Source organism: Neopelma chrysocephalum, unplaced genomic scaffold (assembly GCF_003984885.1).
Source record: "Neopelma chrysocephalum unplaced genomic scaffold, ASM398488v2 Primary Assembly neopelma1_366, whole genome shotgun sequence".
Lineage (NCBI taxonomy): Eukaryota > Metazoa > Chordata > Aves > Passeriformes > Pipridae > Neopelma > Neopelma chrysocephalum.
Genome location: NW_020898030.1, coordinates 21,114 through 32,571, shown reverse-complemented (window position 1 = coordinate 32,571; position 11,458 = coordinate 21,114). Strand labels below are relative to the sequence as shown.

Below are 11,458 nucleotides of genomic sequence, written 5' to 3'. Positions count from 1 at the left end.
TGAGGCCGCGCCACGCCAGAGGGAGGAGCGGGCGGAGGGCACGGCGCCCCCTGGCGGAGCGGGGACGAGAGGGCGCGGAGGGGACGGGGCTGTGCTCGGGATTGGGGGCGTGGTCAGAGGTGGGGGCGTGGTCAGATGTGGGGCGTGGTCAGAGGTGGGGCGTGGACAGAGCTGAGGGCGTGGTCAAATGATAGGCGTGGTCAGGAAAACAATCGCGGGCCGAATACCAATTAAATAAATTATTATATGAATTAAATTTATATATATTATATAATTAAACTTTATATATACATTTATATATGTAACATATATTTATAAATATATATTATATTACTGTATTTTTATATATTTATTGTATTATATATAATATAATTACATTATTATTATAATTAATCTATTATATAATATAATATAATATATATTATATAATACATATATTATATATGCAATACATAAAATATATTAGATATAAAGTCATATATTATATAAGATATAATAATATATAATATATATTACATATCAGTATATATACTGTATAGGTATATAACAGAAATAATGTAATTATGTGCTATATATAATGTATAATATAGTTATGTATAATATAATTATATGCATAACATACATATCGTTATTAAATTATATAAATTAAATAAAATGATAATATAAATTTAAAAGAAATTATATATTAAGTATCATTTATCAATGTATTATGATTAATACATTAATTAAATAATATTTTAAATAAACTATTACATAAATTAAATTAAATACAAATATATAAATTAAATATATAGGAATACGTGGATTCATAAAATAAATAAATTTTATTAATTAAAGATGATTTGCATATAATTGAGTAAATGATATAATAATTGTATATATAATAATATATAGTAATTGTGTAAATTAAAACAATTAGTTACACATGTTTGTAAGTTGTATATCAAATACAAAAATTATATTAATTAATTATATAATTTTCTATAAATGAGATCTAAATATATATGCTAGTAGTATTAATTCATTTTATTATTTAATTTTATTAAATTATATTTATTAAATAATATTTTCTTTAAATAATATTTTATTAATTAATATTATTTACTTTTATTAATTTAATAGATTAATTACATAAACGTTATGTAATTACACGTACATTACACACACATTGTATATGTTTAGTTATAATTATTTTAATTAAATAAATCAGATTAGTTGGTTCAATTCGATTATCATTTAAGTCCCAGGCCGGGGGTGCTGAGTCCCCTCTGCAGGTGCTTGGCCCGGGCAGGGCCACCTTCCTCCCTCCTCCTCCTCCTCCTCCCCGGGGGTCTCCCTGCGGGGGGGTCTCCACTGGCCCCTTTATTCCAGGGAGAAGGGACACCCCCAGCCCGTCCCCGGGGCCAGGGACACCGAGGGGCCCCATCCTGCACTCTGTAGGGTCCCCAAAGGGGCTCTGGGGACCGGCTTGTGCCCCTGTCCCAGGACAGGCACCCCCTGACCCCGGGGCACCCTGACCCCGACCCCACAGACCACGGGGGAGGTCCGAGCCCCGCTTTCCCAAGGGCATTCCCTGAAAGTACAGGCTGGGCAAACATCAGCACTTGGGTTAAAAACCCAGGGGGAAGTACAGATAAGGGCTTTTAACCAAAATCGCTCCGTCTGGCCACAAAACCGTCTTTGGCCACCAAAATCCTGCAGCAGCTCCCGGGCCAAACCCCTGTCCCGGCCCCGCCGTGCCCCCGGAGCCGCGGCCTCGGGGCCTTTCCGGCGCTTCTGCCCCGTCAGCAGCTCTGCGGTGCCCGTGGCCGCGCCGGGGAGGGTTCCCAGGGTGGGCAGAGCCCGCTCTGGGCGTTTGGTGGGGTCTCAAGGCCCTTGGGGGGCTCTCGGGGTGGTCTCAGGGTGTTTGGAGGGTTGGGGGCAGCAGATGAGCCCGGGAGGTCCCAGCCCAACCACCAGGGATGTTGGAGACCCCCAGGACCCCCGGGGTGGGTGGTGGGGTGGGGTGACCTCAGTCTGTCCCACCTTGTCCCATCCTGTGCCAGCCCTTGCTCCAGGTCCCAGGAGCCACTTGCTGATGCCTTTCCTTCCCAACATCCACCTTTTCCCCCAAATCCTGTTTTCTCACCCCACCAAAGCAGCTTTTTAAGGCACAAACACCCATTTGGGACCCCCGGGGTGCCACCACCCCCTGTGTCATTCAACACTGGGGTGGGGGGGGGTCTTTTCCACCCTCCCCTACAAGTGTGGAGGGACAGGGATACAACTCCAAGTCCCCCCTCAGCTGTGGGATCCCCAACGTGGGGGGTTAGAGAAGGTTTTGCCCTCCCAAATTGCAGGGGCCTGGGGTTGGGGAGCTGCTCAGGGCACAGAATCTCCTCTCTGCTCCCACTCGGGTCTGTGGTAGGGTGGGGGAAAGGCCACCAGCTGGGGACATGAGAAGCAGAAGGACCCTCCCGGCCTGAACCTCGAGATGAGGAGAAAGGCTTTCACTTTTTTCCTGCATTTTCCACGTGCTTCTACAGGTTTGGGCTGCTCGGAGCAGCCAGAAAAAGCTGGGGCTGAGGGATTTTGGGGTGTAAATCCTGAGCTCTCCCAAAGCTTTAAGCTGCCATCATTCAGCTCCAGAGTGAACACCCTCTCCTGGGCAGCCAACATCCACCTGGAGCTGCCCGGAGCATCCAGGAGCAGGGAAGGGGCTCTTTGCCCCCAGCACCCCCAAATCTGGGCACTCTGCCCGTCCCTAAGAGCAGCCTCCGACCTCAAATACCCCCCCAAATCCGACCATAAGGATTGTGGCCCGGATCCAGCAGGATATTTATAGGATATTTATAGGTCCCACTTCCCTGGGAAGGGGATGTGGACCTGGGAAACCCCCGACTGCTGCTGAGGAGAGGAAGAGCTGGGCTGACTCAGCTCCCCTCGAGGAATCCTGTTTGTCAGCAAACGACACCCACAAACGCTCCTGGATCCCATCCTGCCCTTCCCAACCGCTGGGATGAGCAGTGGGAGGGTCACCCTGCACCCCCCAGCAGCTGGGGGGGGCTCAGGATGGTGTGGAAGTCCCCCAGTATCCCCCCAAAATGCTGGATCCCTGCAGGGGGAGCGGGACATGGGGCTCCCCCGCTCCTGGAAAGAGGGAAACGGAGCCAAGGGGGCTGAGGGAGAGGAAGGAAATGCCTCTTCCAGCGCTGTCTCTCCAAGCAAAGTGGCTCCAGGAAACTTTGCCTCAAGTGTGTTTGCTTTAAGCAGCTGCTTCACACAGATTTTGGGGGGCCTCAGCGGCAGATCCGGTGCCTGGAGCTCCCAGTGCCCGGAGGCAGGAAGGATGGATCCATCCCATCCCTCTGCCCTCATTCCAGTGGCCATGAACTCCCACGTGCATCCACTGGGAATCGGGGCAGGGTGACACAACCCAGGACTTTGCCCCTAAGGGACCCCAGGGCTGGCACGGGGGGGGGTCACAGGCTCCACACCCCCCTCACACCAAGCTACGCCTCTCTGTTTATTAATAATATTAAATATACAAGTTGTTTTCCATTATTTTCTTTAAATAGATTTTTTTAAATGCCTTTGTATAAAATATTTCAACATTTCATTGTATAAAAAAAAAAAACAAACAACAAAAAACCCACAAACCAACAAAAAACCCAAACAAACAAAAAAAAAAGGCAAATTCAATCCAACAGGGGTAAAGGCAAGTTTTCCCCCCCAGGATCAGCTCCTCCACGGTGTAAACTTACACCACAGCAGGAGTTTGGCCCCAGCCTTCCTGCTGCATTAGGGCTTTCCTCCTGCTTTACACCAGTCCCTCACACAGGAACCCCCTCTCTCTGACAGTCATAAATACACATATATATAAAACCCCCAAATTAATAGCGATGCTTTCCTTAAAAGCAGTTTGGTTTGTCCATATTTTCATCCTTCCTAGAAAAATAACACTTCAAACCCCCAGAGCAGCTCAGGTCGTGCTTCACCCAGGGCCGGACGGAGCCGCTGGATTTTAGGGGGTCTCCAGAGCTGGTGCATCCCAAACCAGGCTCTTCCCAAATCCAGCTGAGCCTAAAAGCCCCTGGAGACGTGGCTGGGGCTGCTCCATCTCTCAGGCCCACGTGGATCCCGTCCTTCCCGGCCCCATTCCCTTCTCCAAAGCGCAGGAATGGGATCCCAGCGAGTCCAGCTCGTGGCAAGGACCCTGCGAGGGGCAAAGGGGCCCCTCCAAAATACTTGTGCAGGATAAAGACTCTCATCAGCTCTATTAAAAACAGCCCCTAAGGAGGGCGAGGCCGAGGCCAGCTCGGACACGGAGTGGCAGGAGGATGGGAATGGGGACGGTGCCAAGGGTCACCCCCAAACCCGGCCCCACACGGGCACGGGGGGGCTTTAAATATTCACAGTGTGAGGGTTTGAGTTGCAAGTCAGGGCTGGGGGGGCCCCCCACGGCATCCAGGATGCTCCAGCTGAAGCCTCGGGAAAGGCAGGGTGGAGGGAGGCAATGGGTGCTGCTCCAAACCAGAAGAGCCAGAGGATTCAGGAGCTGGACCTCTCCATCTTCAGCCACGTCCAAGCAGGATCCACCATTCCAAATCCAGCATCTCCAGCGTCCTGCTCAGCACCACGGTGTCACCTCAGCCACTGCCACCATCCCGTGACAGTCCAACACCTTCCAGCCCGTCGCTTCCCAGTGCTGGGGGCCCCACTGGGGGCACAGCCCCCCATCCCTTTGTCCCTGCCAGGGAGGGTTTGCAGTCTCTGGCCGAGGGAAGAGGGAGCGTCGGGATCCTTCCACCCGGATCCGTCCCCCACCAGCTTCACATCCCGCCTGGGGCCCTGGGAAAAGCAGGAGAAACGTGATGGGGAGCTGAGGATCCGCCAGGGAGGGGGAGAAACCCATGGAAACCACAGGAAAAAATACTTGGAGTATTAAGAAAGCGCCGGTAATGGATTAACGAGCTGAGAAACCGCACACTGGCAGCGCTGGGGCCCAGACCTGCTCCTCTCCAGCGCCTTCCCACCCAGAATTTCCCTGCCCGTGGTCCAGGGGGACAGTCCAGGGAGACAACATTGGCTTGGACAGGAGCCCTGTGAGGTCCCACCCAGCCCCCGCTCACCTCAGAGGTCCTGAGTCTCCAGCTCTGGACATTCCCTCGCTCCCTGCAGTGCCCTGGGAGGGAAAGGTGGGGGGTTTAGGGCAGGGTCACCAGAGTGGGGGTTCCCAAAGCCGCCCCAGACAGGATGATATCACACCCACCTCCTTTCTGGCTCCTCGGGGTCGCAGCCTCCGTCTTCCAGTGGCCGCTCCAGGACCTGTGTGGAGAGAGGGAAACAGGGAATGAGCCCTGGGGAAGGGGCAGATCTCCCCAGTAACACCCTCCCACCCCACTCAGCTCCTCCACTTGTCCCCCCATCTCAAAATGACGGGGAAAATGAGGCTCAACCCACACTGGCCACGCGGGGAAACTGAGGCAGGAGAGGCTGTCGGTGCGGGGAGGGGGGGTCTTACCCTGCACTTATACTTGTAGAAGAGCAGCCCCCCCACTGCCAGCAGCACGGCCACCACGCCGGGCACCACGACGAACACCAGGGGCTCCTGGAGGCCCTCCCGGCCGGGCGGCTCCTTCCTGCGCTGCTCTGTGCCCGGAACAAACCCCGAGTCAAAGCTGGGCCCGGCTCCCGCGCCGTCCTCGGGGCCCCTCATCCTGCTGAGCCCCCAGCCCCGCGCCCTCGGCCCGGTCCCGGGGCCCCCCCGCAGCTCCGGGGCCATCCTGGAGAAGCGGAGCTGCGTGACGGGCTCGGCCGGCGGGGCCGGGCGGATCCGGGCTCTGCCCGCGGGGCCGGGGCCGGGCTGCGCTGCCGGGGTGGTCCTGAGCCCGCCGGGGCGGTCCGGGAGCACGGGGGCTCCCCGCGGCTGCGCTGGCTCCGGCGGGGGGACGGTGCCCCACTGCCCCAGCTCTCCGTGCCCGGGGCTCTCGTCCTCCTCCGCCGCCAGGCTCAGCATCCCGGCTGCGTCCGGCGGGGCTTCGGCGCTGTCGGCGGGATCCTGAAGGATCTGCGGCAACCCGGGGGGTGGCACCGACGCCGTGTCACCTATGCTGGCACCCGGGAGCTCCTCGGTGCCCGAGCCCCCGTCCGTGACACTGGGGGGCTGGGATGGGGCCTCTAAGTCAGCGAGGGTGGCACGGAGGGGGCTGGGGGGTAGCGGGCTGCTAACGGGGGTCCCGTCCCTGCCCGAACGGGTGGCAGCGGAGAGGGAGGGCTGGGTGGCAGGAGGGAGGGCAGGGGACAGGCAATTGCAGTCAGGATCTGTCCCCACACCTGAAAGAAGCAGAGAGAAGAGACGGCCGTGGGGTCACCAGCCTCCAAGAGGGGCACAGCCAGCAGATCCGAGGGCAGGGGGAGCACCCCCCGGCCCTTCCCCGGGGCAAGCGGGTCAAACAGCCCCCAAAAAACAGGAGAGGCAGGGGACAGGCAGGAGCAGGCAGGAGCAGGCAGGGCAGGGAGGTGACAAGCAGCAGGTGGGATGAAGCAAACCCGTGTCACCGGGTCCCCTGAGCCGATGGCAGTGGGTTATCCAGGACTTGCAGGAGCCAAACAGCCACGTTTAACATCCCCCAGGGCACAGGGACACGGCACAGCTCCCACAGGGTGACAGGAGACAGCTCCTCCAGGGCCATGCAAACACAGCACGGGGGGCAACATCACTCTCCCCGACGGCTTGGCCAGGGCACACTGAGGCAGCTGGAGTGACACAGCCCAGGTCATGCAGCACGTTGGTGGCACAGCAGTCCCAGCACCTCCATTTCTCCCCTGGGGCTTTGAGTCGGAGCCGAGCCCGATGCCTCCAGCCAGCCCTCGGAGATGCCTCCCTGGCCCCCCTCAGTACCTCTCCCTGGCCTTGCTTCCAGCACATCCCACCTCCAAAGGGCAGCCAGCCCCTTTTCCCCCTGACACTGATGCAGAGCTCGCTGACACAGCACCACAATCACCCCACGTGACAAGGACCGACGTGCCCACGTGTGCCCACAGACAGGGACACGTGGCTCTCAAGCTGCTCCATGCAGGTCAGCCCAAGCCCCCCCAGCCTGGCACGTGTTTAACTGGGCAGAGTAAAGCCTTGGCATCTCACCTGGTGGGGATTCAGCCTCCCTGGGCCCCGGGCAGGCCCTGCGGTAGACGTGGCTGCAATCCTTCTCGAAGGTCTCCTGGTTCTGCAGTAGCTGGTTGATGTCCTGGAAGAAATCCTTCACCAGCACCAGCATCTCATAGGGGGAGGTGGTGAACTCCTTGAAGCACATCTGGGACAGCTGGAGGAAGTGCCAGGCTCAGCGTCAGCCCTGTGACACACCCGGGGTCCCCACCACGGCACTCCCAGGGCAAGCTTTGGTGGCTCCTCATGTCCATGGACACCCCAACTCTGCTCCACATCATGGTTCTGCCCGTGCACCCACCCCAGGATGGTCTGGACACCCCATTTCACCCCAGGATGAGGACCCAGAGCCAAGGACACTGTACCATCCTCTCCTCATCATCCTCCTCCCTGATGCAGGGGTCGACGTTCTCGTCGATGCTGTGGTACATCCTGCGCACCGTCTGCATCTTCCTGGCGTTGGAAGAGTTCTCCTTGAACTCTGTTCGCTCCAAAATCTTGCCCAGCAGAGGAAAGGCGGCTTTCACGTAGCAGATGGAGTCGTTCTGAGGACACAGACCCCCCCAAAAAAGGGAGAGTGAGTGGTTACTGGGTGGGCACTTGCCTGGGGGAAACTGTTCTACGATCCCACAGGATGCCCAAACTGGGACCTGGAAGCCACCTGGTCCAGCAGGATTGGTCCTTCCTGGGCTGCCTCCCACAAAGGGAGACAGGAGAAGGGAGATTTGGGATCTGGGAGCCCCCCACCATGCACCAGTCCTGGTGCATGTCCTTGTCCCTTCTGTCCCCAGCAAGGAGCCACTCACCAACTGCATCTTGTCGATGAACTTGAAGGAGACTCTGCCCGGGTGCTGCATCTGGGTGTCAGCCTGGAAGGACAGAGCAGGGTGGGGGTCACCCACATTCCCAGGGGACAGGGCAGGGGCTCTGAGGGGCTGGAGCTGAGCAGCCCCAGGAGTGCCATGCCCTGGGAACAAAGGGCTGCCCGAGTCCCCTGAATCTCCCAGCCCCGCTTCATCCCACGCCATCCTCCTCCTCCTCACACAGCCACATCCCCGAGGCCAATGCTCTGGCAGGGGTGAGCCCAGGATTCCTGCTCCCACCAGGATGCTGCACTCCCCCGGCTGCCTCTCCCTGCCTGCTCCCACCCCACCTGCCTTCCTCCTCCTGCTCCTCTTCCTGCCAGCGCCACGGCAAAGCCCAGCCCCGCTGAATTCTCCCCGCTCCCTCCGCCAAGCCCAGGCTGCAAAGGAGCAGCCCGGCGTGCCGGAGGTGGCCGTGACACCGAGGTCACGCATCCCCCGGGATCACACAGCGCCGGGGTCGCCCCCGCGGCGCCGCCGGCCCCCCGTGCCACGAGACCCTTTCCAATCGGAGTAAAAACCCACCCTGAGCAAACCCCCTCCCTCCGGGCCGGCATCCCAGGCTGGGGGAGTGAGGGCTGCCAGAATTGCCGGCCGGCGATTCTCCTCCCAGCCTGGGATGCCGGCCCGGAAACAATTGCTCCATTATCCTGCAGGCGCTGGAGCTCCTCCATCAGCGAGGAGAGGGCTGCAATCCCCAGCAGGAAAAGCACGGCTTCCATTCAAACCTGCTCCATCCCACAGCCACGCACCCGGCTGGAACCCCCGGGGGTGCAGAGCAAAGGCTCCGGGGCTGGGGGATCCCTTCTTCCCCCACAACCAGCACCCGGTTTGAACCCCCAGGGGTGCAAAGCAAAGGCTCCAGGGCTGGGGGATCCCTTCTTCCCCCACAACCAGCACCCAGTTTTGAAGCCCGGGGGTGCAAAGCAAAGGCTCCAGGGCTGGGGGTGCACAGGGGGCTCGGGCAGAGGAAGCTGAGCAGCTTCTAGTTAAAGTGGTGGTTGAAGAGGAAGAGGTGAAGGAGCCCGGGCACAGCGGTTACACGGAGCTCGGAGCAAAAGCAGCCGCGGATCCGGAGGCGCCGCTCCCGCCTCTCTCCTGCCTCTCTCCCGCACTCCCGGCGGAATTTAATCTGCGACAACCCTGCAAATCCCTGCGTGCCCCCGATTCCCGCTTCTGCCCTGAACATCCGCGTGATTCCCCGCTCGGAGGTGAGCCAAGGGCCACGGAGAGGGAGACACGGCCCCGGCAGCGGCTCCGGGGGTGCGGGGGGGTGCCAGTCCCCGGGGCTGCCCGCGGGACGCCGGCACCCACCGCCCCAGCCCCGCCGGCTCCATCGCCCACCCGGCCTGGCCAGCGGCCTCCCTCGCTGCCTGCCACCCACCCACAGCCCCATTGCCAGCCCAGCTTCCAGGCAAGCAGCTGGACTCAGGAATGCAGCCGGATTCCTCCGTTTAACCCCTGCGGAACCGCCCGGAAAACACCCCAGCCCGCAGCGCCGGCCTCTCCACCGCTCCCCCAGCGCCCCTGCGCCCACCCGGCCCCGCTCCTGTCCCCTCCCCGGCCACATTCCTGCTTCCCTCTTCTCCCATCCCTCCTGCTGGCACTTTTCCACAGCTACTCTTAATAAAGGCACGACAACTGTCACCTCTCGGTGCCCACTTGTCCGCGGTGCCCACGGATGCTCAGCTCCCGGGTACCATCCCTTCGCTGAGGGAGCTGAAAACCACCTGATTTCCTTATTTCGCCCCTAAATAACGGTTGATTCGTGCCCGCCCAGCCCCGAGCGATCCCCCATCCCCCGGCACAGCCCCGGGAGGGCACTCACCAGCTCCTGCAGCTCGGCCAGGTGCCTCTCGGTGATGATCTGCTGGCAGTAGCTGTTCTGCTCCGTCTCATGGATGCTGCAGACCAGGAGGAGGAGGAGAGACGACAGGAGGGTGCAGCGGAGCAGGGACACCTGAGCACGGCACAGGAGAAGCTTGGAGCAGGGATAACCCCACTCCGAGCCCGCTGCCCTTCCCCACCACCCCCCAGCTCTGTGGTGGACAAGGCTTGGCCACGGTCCAGCAAGATAATCCCACTGTGGTCCTCCAACCCCGCGCCCGTCCCCATGCTATTTTTAGGAGCACCAGGTCAGCAGGGAATTTCCCAGGGCCCGGTGACACAAGCCTGGATGTGGCTCTTGGTCACCTCCACGTTCCCCATCCAGCCCCTCTCCCCTCTCCCACACCATTTCTCCGTCTCTCCTGCAAATCTCCTCCTCCGCCCCGGCTCTCTGGAGCCGTCTGACACACTGACCCACCCAGCCCCAAAAATCCTCTTCCCACCCTCCGGACCCCCCCAGCTGCACCCGCCGGGCTCTTTCCATGCAGCAGCGCTGGCCTCGTCCCAAATTCCCCTCCCAGTCCCCCTGCAAAGGAACGGGGAGGCCCCGGACCGTGGCGGGACCCCGGTGGGCAACGGGGGCTTGTCCCAGAGCCAAGATCCCCGGGGTGGGGATGGAGGGGACCCCCGGGATGGGGGGTGCACCCCTCTGCCGGGGCACCGGCAGGGACAGGGTGCCTGGGTGATGGGTGGGGGGGAATTTCCCTTGGAGGGTGTCCAGGAATCCTCCCCTCTTGTGAAACTCCAAGATGCCTCCCCGGCCACCGCCGAGATGCGGCCACGGCTGAACGGAGCCTCACCCCGCCGGGGACGGGCTGGAGCCGGGAACGGAGCGGGGAACGGGGCTGGAGCCGGGACCTCCCCCCGCCGGGAACGGGGACAGGGATGGGGCTGGAACCCGGAACCGGGGCGGGAACGGGGCTTCACCGCGCGGGTCCGGGGCTAGAACCGAGGACCGGGACGGGGCTGGAGCCTCATCCCGCGGGTCCGGGAACGGAGCCGGGGCTGAAGCATCACTCCGCCGGGGCCGGGGACCGGTCGGGACTGGAGCCGGGGCCTCCGTGCGCCGGGAATGGGAATCGGGACGGGGTTGGAGCCGGGAAATGGGGCTGGAGCCGGAGTTGCATCCCGGGGATCCGGGGCTGGAACCGCGAACCGAGCAGGGGCTGGAGCATCCCCCCACCGGCAACCGGGACCCCCCGAGGAGGGGACCGGCCCGGGGGCACGGGGAGAACCGGGGATCCCGCACAGGTGGCAGCGGGCGCGGGGGCTCGGGGAGGGGCCGCCGTACCTTGGCTCCGAGGCGGGGCATGGGGGGGCTGCCGTGGGGCCGGGGCCGGGCGGAGCGGGCGAGGCGGCGGCGGCAGCGGCGGGGCCGAGCGGGGCCGGGCTGAGCCGCCGCCGCGGCCGCGCTCCCCTTTATAGCGCCGCGGCAGCATGTGGTTTATGAGAAAGGGGCTGGCGGGCGGCCAGGGCCCCGCGCCGGGACCGGACGGGCCGGGCCGGCACCGAGCGGCACCGGGCGGGCACGGCGCGGCCACCGCCGGGACCGGGGGGGCCA

General features: G+C 59.9%; 1 protein-coding gene across 2 annotated transcripts; it reads right to left on the bottom strand.

Annotated features, from left to right (window-relative positions):
- Positions 1-3,598: 3,598 nt before the first annotated feature.
- CSF1 (colony stimulating factor 1) lies at positions 3,599-11,247 on the bottom strand. Of its 2 annotated transcripts, none has more exons than XM_027706259.1 (9): positions 11,189-11,247; positions 9,839-9,970; positions 7,954-8,016; positions 7,513-7,692; positions 7,127-7,304; positions 5,504-6,315; positions 5,252-5,307; positions 5,112-5,164; positions 3,599-4,830 (listed from the first exon to the last, which is right to left on the bottom strand). In XM_027706259.1, the coding sequence occupies exons 1-8, from the start codon at positions 11,207-11,209 to the stop codon at positions 5,113-5,115; spliced, it is 1,494 nt and encodes a 497-aa protein (XP_027562060.1). In that variant the 5' UTR covers positions 11,210-11,247; the 3' UTR covers positions 3,599-4,830; position 5,112. The 2 variants fall into 2 exon arrangements, with proteins under 2 accessions (XP_027562060.1, XP_027562061.1); XM_027706260.1 differs by having other exon boundaries at positions 5,504-5,631.
- Positions 11,248-11,458: the final 211 nt, after the last annotated feature.

Coding starts and splice junctions, on each gene's coding strand:
- CSF1 (XM_027706259.1), bottom strand. CDS start 11,209: ATGCCCCGCCTCGGAGCCAAG. Junction 7,693..7,953: donor TCATCGACAAGATGCAGTTG/GTGAGTGGCTCC, acceptor CTGTGTCCTCAG/AACGACTCCATCTGCTACGT. Junction 6,316..7,126: donor GGAGGCTGAATCCCCACCAG/GTGAGATGCCAA, acceptor TGCTTCTTTCAG/GTGTGGGGACAGATCCTGAC.